A 10,315-nucleotide genomic window follows, 5' to 3' on the forward strand; every position below is an offset into this window, starting at 1 on the left:
GGGGGGGTTCAGTCTGGAGAAGAGGAGGCTGAGGGGAGACCTCCTGGCCCTCGGCAACTCCCTGCCAGGAGGGGGCAGAGAGGGGGGATGAGTCTCTGGAGCCAAGGCCCCAGCGCCAGGCCCCGAGGGAATGGCCTCAAGCTGCCCAGGGCAGGGTCAGGCTGGCTCTGAGGAAGGATTTCTGTGCAGAAGGGGCTGTTGGGCGTTGGAATGGGCTGCCCAGGGCAGGGGGGGAGTCCCCGGGATCCCTGGGGGGGTTGAAGAGTCGGGCTGAGCCAGCGCTGAGGGATCTGGGGGAGTTGGGAACGGTCAGGGTGAGGGTCAGGGTTGGGCTGGAGGAGCTTCAAGGGCTTTTCCAACCCGGATGATTCTGGGATTCTGGGATTCTGTATCTACATCTCTATCTCTATCTACATCTATCTCTATATCGTCTCTCTCTCTCTCCATCTCTTATCTATGTCCCCTTTCTCTATATCTACATCTATATCTATATCCTCTATCTCTGCTTCTCTAGATCTTATTTTTAAGCTTCTCATGTTTTAGCTGCTAACCCAGTTCTGCAGCCTCTGGGTTGGAAATCCCGCAGGAAAAAGCACCCAGCTTTGTTTAAAACAAGCCCCAGGTGACCGTCCTGGGACTGGGCAGCCCCAGCCTTGCAAATGTGGCTCTTTGCGGATCAGGGGAGGGAGCACGACGGCTGCCACCGCCACCAGCAAGGACAGTCTCGATCCTCTCTGTCACCATGCACGGTGGTGTCAACAGGCCAGGAGTTTGGGGCAGAAAAGTGAAATTAAAAGGTTTGCAATGGGCTGGGGTAAACAAGCAGCCTTTTTGCAAGGGCAGGGGACATCGCTGACGAGCCACCGCCTGCATCCCACCTGCCAGAACTGTTCCTCGTCGGAGAGCTCCGGCGGGGGTGGGAGTGGGCTACCCCTACCTTTGCAGTGCTTCCCGTCGCCGGTGTAGCCGGACTTGCAGATGCACTTGTAGGACTTGGGGGTGTTCTGGCAGATGGCATCGATGTGGCAGTTGTCGGTGCCCTCCACGCACTCGTCAACATCTGCAAGGGGAGAGGCGAGGGGAGCGATGGGGAGAGCTGGGGGGTCCTCTGCCCCATCTCCCCACAGGAGCCATCGCTCGAGGCGATGAAGCCAAGCAGCCCTCGGGCTTTTCAACCTGCACATGAACCAGAAAAGCTGCTGCTTTGCTCCTTAGTGACTTCACAGCGCCCAGCCCTGATGCAATGGGCGATGGGCTCGCTCTGGGACACAGTGAGCCGCTGGGTCCGCTCCCAGACAGCACTACCTGTGTCCCTGCTCTTGTACAAGCCACCCTGAGACTTCGCGGCCCTTTCACATGTCTGATGATAGGAAACATCGCTCAGGCACCCGTAGTCCAGGCTGAAGCCAGCCCAAGCAGAGGTGAAAGTCTCTGTCTCCAATTAGCCATTTCCTGAGCCGACCAGTCACCCAAATAATCGTCATCGCTTTCTATTCTTAGGCGCGGAGGAATGTGCACGAATTAGCAGGGACCACACTAAATAAACCTGTAAGCCAGGAGCGGGAAGCAGGAGGGAGAACTGGGAAAAACATCAAGGCTTCCTTGGGGACACAGCCAAAATCCATGTCCTCCCCATCCCCCTTTGCCCCTCAACCCCCTTATCTGGGATGCGGCGCCGTGGTACCCGGGACATCACGTCCAGAGCACCATGCACCAGTGATGGCCTCGAGCAGTGATGTCCAAGGGTTTGCCATGGTGGGAGGCCGCAGTAGTGGAGGTTTTAACGGTATTTGGGAAACAGAGAAGCCTCCAGCGTGTGGGGTGGAGGTTTATGAGCAAGAGGCTGCTCACCTGGCTGCTCTCTGCCTCCCCTGTGCAGGCAGTACGGGACACGTGGTGCCCCGGAGCGGGCACATCCCCCTCTCTGGCTGCCAATGCCTGGCAGTGGTGTAAGGTAGCTGGGTGCCCCCGGGAGGGGAGGTGGGTGCTGAGCATCACCCACGGCCCCTCGGGTACAGGTAGGGCTCCCTGAGCACCCCGGGCTCCCCGCTCAGACTCCAGGCATGTGGGGAGCATCAGTGCAGCCCCAGGGGTTTTGCCCCCACAGCGTCCCACGGGGGTGGGAAGGGTCTCACCAGGGAATCTGAGGATCCCTTCACTTCCCTGTACCCCATAAAGAGGAGCCTAAGGCTGCGAAACTCTAAACTGCCTTTAAAAAAGCTGCTTTTCAGCAACTCCAAGAACAGAAGCGCTCTGCGACGTCCTCAAAGACATGAAACATCCTTGCAAGCCGCGGGCGGGCAGACAGCCCTGCCAGCCCCACTGGGACGGGGGCCACGGCCACGAGAGAGCCGGCCCGAGCCCTCTCCCGGCCACCCCAGTGGTTTTTTGTTGGGAGACGTGAGTCACCCGGCCGGGGGGAGGAGAGCTTTAGCTTTGCCTTTGCACCAGGGAGGCGGCACGTGCCTGCGCATTGTATAAATATTTACAGCCCGCATTCATATTTGTTATTTGACATTAGCCATGGCCCGCGGCCACCACGGCCTCCCTTGGGCCATTAATCACCGGCTGGAGGCTTGACCCACCGCGGCGGGGACGATGGAGGGATTGCACGGGGAACCAGCACCCTGCTCCCCTCCAGCACCCATGGCACCGGCTACGGCACCCCAGCACCCAGTGGCATCCCTGGGGAGAGGCTCGCAACCCACGTGGGGGTTTTTGGGGGGACTGTTGTCCCTTCGGGGAGCTGAGCCGGGCTCAGGTTCGGTTCCTCTCCAGCCAAACTTCCACTTTGGCTGCAAACCCTGTCCCCGCCCCGGAGCACGGTTGCCCCACCGCACCCCTGACCCACCTGCAAAGGCCCCATCCTACAAACCGAAAAGCGTGTGCAAATAATCACCGGCCCCAAAAAAAACCTGCAAAAGCCACAGGAGAGCAGAGTTCGGTCCTTCCCAACCACGTTTTCAGGCTTGAAGAGCCTTTCAGCCCAGGAGGAAGCACCTCCATCACCGCTCAGACTTCACCTCCGGCTCCAGCACCCCTGGCCGGGGCTCTTGGGTGGGTGGCGGGAGAGGAGTGGGGGGACACATGGGGGACATCAAGAGACTCGACAGCAATGAAGCCACCACTGAACCAAAGATCTATTGAATTTGCAAATTCTGGTCTTGGCCCTGCCCTCCTGCGGCTCTTCCCCGCTCTCCCTCAGACGTGTCAGTGCCTCGAGTCGATGGTCCCAAGGTGGGAGCTGCTGGGTCCAGCACCCCGGGCACCCCCCCTGATGTACAGATGGGAACCAACACCCAAACACCACAGACCATCCAACAATCCCCACCTCCTTCCCTAAAAACACCCAAAACGTGAAGCATCCATCAGACAGCACATCATTGAAATTTTTCCAGCCTTTTGCCAGAAATCTCACTTTTTTGGGGGTTTTTATTTTCTATTTCTTTTTCCTCCTGCGCCTCAAACTCAAGACAATGAACAACGTCTGTGTGGCACTGAACACAATGCCGTGCCTTTCCCACTTGCACATGTATATTATTTTTCTTTTCTATCTTTTTTTTTTTTCCATTCTGTAACTTCAAAACTTCTCTAACTTTGGAAAGATTACACAGCAGCAAAAGTACAAAAGAAAACATTATAAATTTGCCACTCTGTAATTTTTCCAAAGCTGGAGACATTCTGAAAGGTTACAGGATTATAAAAAAAAAGGAGAAAAAGGGGAAAAATTTTGTGTGTGTGTGTGGGAAGAGTGAATAAATACCCTCCTTGACATCCCAGGAGCCATCCCCAGATTGGCAAAAATCCTAATTTAAGAATGCTGAAATTCTGGCTCTTAAGAAGAATCCTTCAGAAATGATGTAGTGAATTAAAAAAAAAGCCCTCTGAAAAACTAAATTTTTGCATTTTTGTCAAGGCAAGCGGCATTTTCCCACGAAGGGGAAGGTTTGCCATTGGGACAGCCCGCTTCTCCTGCAGGAAAATTTTCTCCATCCAAAAAAATGCCCGCGGCCCCGCTGCAGGTGCTCCCAGCCGCCGCCAAGGAGCGAGGGATTTCATTTTCAAGCCAAGCGAAGAGAAGATTTAAAAAAAAAAAAAATCCTTATTGATGTTCCCGTCCCTATTTGCTCTTGCAAACTCCTTTCTGCAGTGTGCCCTGCTCGTCCCTCTGCCTGGGGGGACCTTCTGAAGTCCAGGTCCCAAACCCAGGTGGGGTTTTTTGGGGGTTTTGCCAGCCAGGACCTCTTGCAGACCCGCATCCCTGCAGCCCCTCACTCCCCTTCTTCCACAAATAACCAAAGACGCCCATTTTCATCCAAAGTTGCCTGAAACGAGCCCAAACCTAACGGCGCAGATGGGTGCGTCACGCCGCACATCCCCGGAACAGGGGGATTTTGTACCAGGCAAGGAATTTAATTTCGATGAAGATGCCGAGTCCCATCGGAGACGCGAGGTCTCGTCCGGATCTGGCGGCCCACGCTCCCTGCCCAGGCCACCTCCCTGTCCCACCGTGCTTCGGGGTAATTAGGGTTTGTCAGAGGGCAAGAGCATCCTCGGCATCGCCGCCACGCCGTGCCGGGGGGTTTGCGGCGAAGGGCAGGAGGCTGCGGCGCTCGCCCCGCGCCTCGGGCGATGTTTTTTATTCCGTTGTGGGTGGGATTTTCCAGCGCTGGCTGTTGGGCCCCGTTCCGCTCCAGCTGCAGCTTTATTCTCCATTTCAAAGGCAGCAGAGGCAGACAGTTTCAACGCCACTGCCATTTCGAGCGTGCCAAAAGTGGGGGGACCATCAACCCCCCGGGACCGGCGGGTACCCACCGGGGGAGGCGAAGGGCTTTGACCGAGGCCAGCGGGGGAGGCGGTGGCAGAGCCCATGGGCACCCGCATCCCACGCCTGCACCCTGCCCCGTGGTGTCACGCTGCTGGCGATACATGACAGCGCGTGGGGGGAGAAAGCAACAGCTCGTATATTTTTAGAGCCGGGATTGAGGCTCTTTCCTCACTTCCTTATTTTGTTTTTTAAAAAATAATAAATAATAAATGATGGTTTTCTCCATAGGCTGGAAGGCCCAATAAATTTGAGGAGAGGGCTGAGACAGGGTAGCGACAAACTGCCAGAAAACCCCTAAACAAACAAAACCACTGTCCTTTTGCTCTCTTCTGCAAGCGCTTCAACTTTTTCTTTCAAATTAATTTTATTCTTTATTTTTTTATAGGCATATATATTAACAGCCTGTCTGTATAGGGATGTGTGTGTAGCTGTTGGCAGACACGTGGAGTTTCCACTCGGCCTTAATGCCAAATTAAAGCTTTATAACTTCAGTAGCTCTTTTTACCAGGGTATTAATAACCACCTCAGACACTGTGGTGCAGTTTATTAATCATTTGTTCGCCCGGGGAGCTCACGAGGGCGACTCGTGCTGCGCCGCGGCGGGACGGGCACAGGGCACGGCCACGGGCAGTGGCATCCCGCCGGGAGGGGATGGGGGCCGGGAGCTGGTGAGAGGGGAGGGAGATGCTCTGCGGGGCAGCTTTTTGCAAATTGGCCAAAGATGCGTCATCTGAACTCGAGATCCTAACTCAGGTGCTCGGCCGTGGCTTGCTGCCGTGCCGGGGGTGCCGTGCCAGCGGTGCCTGGGCGGGTACCCGCGCTCGGGTCAGCTCAGAGGGGATGTCTGCATCTCGCTGAGGGATGGAGACCCCCCCCCCAGCCCCACGGCAGGAGCCCAGCGCCCCACACGTCCACCCAGCTCTCCTGAAAGCAGGTGGGACCCGCTAGATGCAGCTCGGATGGAGGACGAGGAACCACAAGCTGCAGAAAGGACCTGGGGGGTTTCCCAACTTAGTGACCCCATCACCCCATGCCCAGACCCTCCTCTGCATCCCTCACCCGGGCTTTCCTTCCCCAAAGCTGACACTGACCCAAAAGGGGCTTTATTTTTCCCCTGTGGATGTTTCCTGCTCCCATGAGGGCAGAGCCAGGTTGAGCTCCCCATTCCCTGAACCAGCCCAGCTCATCCCAATGGATCCCAGTTCCACCACCAGATTCAGCATCCCCTGGGCTGGAAACGCTCCCCCCATCCCCATCCCACCTCCCTGTGCCAAACCTGGGCGCTTTGGCTCAGTTCAGCCACAATTTCTCCACGGAGATTTTGATGCTCCACACCAACAGCGTGTTCATCTCCCCAGGGAACTGTCATTGCTGTTGTTGTTCCTTTGGCTTATCAGGCTGACCAAGTCTTGCCTTAAAAAAAATGTGTTTGTTTGTTTTCGGCTTTGGGAGCAACAATTGCAAGATCTCCAGCGGGGAAGACGGCCTTGCCGAAACACAGCTGGCCGGGCTTCCTCCAGCGCCGCGAGACAGAGCAAACTTTATTTGCCATCCCAGGCTTCTCCTAAAGCCTCTCGGGGGACTTATAATTTTGAAAGTGAAGGTTAAGGTTATTCATGCATATATTTTTCCTAAATGGATTACTCCGGTGCGACCGTCTGCAAAGGAAAAATCTATATAAAAATAAAAGCAAAAAAAATAAAAACTCCCGAGCAGTTTGGAGACAGCAATACATCTCCGCACTGGAAGACTCGAGGTGTCTGAATATTTATACTCCCGTTTGGCAGTTACAAAAAAACTCTTCTTCCCTCCTTCCTACCCCCCTTCCCCTTTTTAATCTCAGTACAGGCACGTTAGACGCCCTCAGTCAAAGATCTCCTTTGAACTGCTGTATGTTGAAATGTTTACAGTTTTACATTTCATATTTCAGAGGGGTGGAGGGGACAGGCACAACAGTCGCACACTGTGAATATATGAGAGGGAGGAAAGCGGAGGCCAAGGGGGAGGAGGTTTGGCGGAGATGGGAGGGGAATCAAACAGCATCTCTACGCTGCAATTGGAAAATTTTAGACTCCTAAAAAAAAAATACAAAAAAATTAAAAAATAATCCCTGGCGGCGTAGGCTCTGCAGGTGCATCCCCACCGAACCCAGGCCCTCGCGCAGGATGGTGGCTCCGTCCCTGAGCAGCCGCGCGGCCAAAAGGGCTGGTTTTACCCACGGGTGACCATCGAGCTGGGCTGGGGCCGTGCTCCCACTCCAGACTCTGTACTGGCCAGGGCTGTGGGAGTGCCAGGGGCTGCAAACTGGGGTGCTGGGGTCCCCCGCGGAGATGCTGCATCTCCCCCCCCAGCCCTGTTGCCTATCTGAGGGGAGGTGCAATTCGGCTGCAGATAACGGTGGTGAATCCTGTGACATGGTTGTGTCTCCAGTCTCTGGGCAAGGCCAGATCCAGGCACTCCCTGGTACAAGAGGAGGGTGTAAATCCGCCAGCCCTTGGGCTCCATCCTCCCCAGGGCACAAGGAGGGACCAGTGCCGGCAGACAACGGGCAAGGGTGCAGCTCCACAGAGTGGGAGCTCAGGACAGGCTCTTCTGCCTGGCAGGCTGTGAGAGGGACTGATGGGTGACAGGGTGGGACTGGGGGGGGCAGCACTGTCCAAAAACCAGGAAAGCTGTGGGTATGGCAGCAGCTTGGGGCCATTTGGGCAGCTTCGCATGGGGACTGCAGGGAGACTTCACCCCGCTGAGTGCGTGCCAGGAGCCTCCCTGGGGTTATTTGGATTTATATTATCAGTTCTCCTCTTGAAAGCTTTCCTAGCCCTAAACTGACCTAATAAACCCCACAGACAGCCAGGTCCTCTGGCAGACACCCTCCAGGCCCGGCGGACAGCTCTGCTAATTCCTTCCTTCCCTACAGACTAAACTTTCTGGGGTAATTCAGCACGAGAAATAAGCCAGCAAGCTCTACCCATGGTGTGGTGTTATCACAGCAAAGCAAGCCCATCCGACAGGAGAGGAGCCGTCCCCAGCCTGTGACAGTCACCTGGTGAGAGTGGCTGTCCCCCAAAAGGGCAAAGGCTTTGGTGAGGGCGGAGGGGTGATGTACCCCACCCCTGGGGCTCACCCCGCAGATACAGGGCGGGATGCCCAACGCTTTTCAGAAATATCCTACTAAAACATGCCCCAGGTACACGGGCTGGCTTTGAAGAGCACAACAAGGCTTGTGCAAGCAGAAAACCGGGCAATAGCGGGTTCCTGGGGAAAGCACAGCTTTTATCTGCCATCGGGGATGCCGGGTCCACGAGTTCAGCCTCAACCAAAAAGGAGCGGGTCCACCCCTGCCCAGAGCCCTCGCACCCCCGCGGGCACCAACCTCCACCCTGCTGCACCCACGTCCCCCTCATCACCCCACAGAACCCCCCCAGCAGCCGTTTGGGGGATTAACTCCTCACTGCAACCCCCCCCTGGCTGCAGAGCAGCCGGACCCCGGGGTCTGGCCGGTGCCTTCGATGGGGGCCGGGAGGAGCCAGCACCATCCCGGGCGCACGGCGGGTGATTTACCCCGGCACAGGATTGAGCTCACCTCTCTCCACCCCCACTCCACCCCTCTCCTTCCCCGAAGGGATCTGTCAAGTCTCTGCACGATGGAATTTTACTTTGCTATTTTAATGCAATTCTGGCTCAGGCTTAAATGGAACTGGAAACCAAAAGGCCTTAATAAATAAATATTATGATAAGAAATGAAAGCAATGCATACACTCGAGATAATTTGAGAGGGGATAAAAACCTAAGCATTCCTTTCTAAGCCTAATCATAAAGCTTTACGTGAAGCTGGACGCCTTCTCACCAAACCTTTGCCCTGGAAAATCTCCCCTGTGCTTGCCCAGACTGCCCAACCGAAAAGTTGCCTATTGTTTTAAAAACACTTTAAGCCAGATAAGACAATAGCCTTGAAATTCCTCTAACTTTGTCAGTGACAGGGCTCAGGGCGACCATGCGCGTGGCTGAAATACGCCTGTTCCTAATGCCTCCAAGAGATCTTTAATTATATCCTGCGCTCCTATATTCCATTCACACTCTATTTAATCTCGCAATACGCATAAACATGCAGCTACTACAATAGCAAGAGCCAAAGCTGGTTTTGATAAATCTTACATACTGTTAAGTGCTATAGAAAAAAAAAAAAAAAGAAGGAGAAAACCCAGCAGATTGTATAGATAGTGGTAAATTAAGGAGAAAAAACCCCTTCGAGACAGCCAACAGGATCATGCACATAGGGCTGTGTGTGTTTGTGTGTGCGCGCGCACTCCCGCGCGTGTGTATAGAGAAAAATCCGAGCTAAATATAGAGGTGCTATAGAAAACCTAAGGTATAGATAGACCATACATAAAGCTACATGTGTACGTTTGTGAAGGAGAAAACTCAGGCTCAATACGGGAGCGGCGAAACAGAAAAGCCTGAAGTTGATAACGACGGGACATACCTCGCTTTTCTAGAGATAGCGAAAGAGCTCCCAGATTTTTCAGCCGCCCGAAGTTTTCTGCAGCCCACGTCCCTATCGCACATTTGAGATTCACCCCGCGCTCACGCAAAACACACAAACGCAGATGCAACCTCCCAACCAGCGTTAGATACCCGTTCCACCATCCCTTCCCTCCAACCCAGCCCGACACAAGCCCTCGCCCGCACCCCATCTCGCAGACACTGAAACCCAAAAACCACAAAAGCCCCCCAAGCCCCTCCAAACAGCAACATTTTCCCTGTGATGGGCGCAGAGTTGTTTGCACCCCCTTCTTTTCTGCTTCTGCACCCCCTGCCTCGAGATAAAGAGTCCAAACAACACAAAAAAAATAATAAAGTGTAAGAAATGCAACTCATTAAAGAGTTTACAAAAAACAACCCAAATCAAAGGCAGCAGGCAAGAATATCTGCAAGCAACATTTTAAACCCCCCTCCACTATTTGTTGTTATTGCTGCTAATTTCTCCAGCCTGCATATAAAATCCCAGCTCTAAAGAGGAGGTCCGGCTGCCTAATACACACATCAAACAGCAAACCTTCGAGCTGGGAAGATTTTCTCTTACCTTGACTGGCTTTATTTGCCAGCGTGTTTCCAGAGTGGAGGAGAAAGACAAGGATGGAAAATCCAGCAATCTGCAAAGCTCCCATTGCAATCCCAGTCTGCATGGAGGAGTGGGGGCAAGACGGGGGGATTTCTAGTGCTTTAAAGGAAACAAGAGGCTGAGCATGCGAAGGGAAATCAAGAGGAGGAAGGGGCTCTCTTCTTGCCGTGTGTGAGACAGAGGGAGGGAAGGGAACTGAACTGATGGAAAAAGCTGCTCTGGGTTCAGTTTGGGGCTCTTGGTGTTGCTAAAGAGGAGAGAGTGAGGGAAGGAGACCCAGGGCAGTTGGAGGAAAGTGGACTCTATCGCCCTCTCTCTGGCGGCTGCTCTGATCCCTTCTCCTTTTTTTTTTTTTTTTTTTTTTT

The 10,315-nt window shown here is 54.2% G+C and overlaps 1 protein-coding gene across 1 annotated transcript in view; it reads right to left on the reverse strand.

Moving 5' to 3' along the window:
• Nucleotides 1-10,226, reverse strand: part of SCUBE3 (signal peptide, CUB domain and EGF like domain containing 3) — a 33,263-nt gene extending 23,037 nt beyond the window's left edge. Inside the window, exons 1-2 of the mRNA XM_026864378.1 lie at nt 9,912-10,226; nt 938-1,060 (exon numbers count right to left, since the gene is read on the reverse strand). Of these exons, the coding sequence (XP_026720179.1) occupies nt 938-1,060; nt 9,912-10,014 (226 nt within the window). The 5' untranslated portion in view covers nt 10,015-10,226. The remainder of the gene's footprint in view (nt 1-937; nt 1,061-9,911) is intronic.
• Between the last annotated feature and the right edge of the window lie 89 nt (nt 10,227-10,315).

This window comes from Athene cunicularia, assembly GCF_003259725.1.
Source record: "Athene cunicularia isolate RWA chromosome 26 unlocalized genomic scaffold, athCun1 chr26_part2, whole genome shotgun sequence".
Lineage (NCBI taxonomy): Eukaryota > Metazoa > Chordata > Aves > Strigiformes > Strigidae > Athene > Athene cunicularia.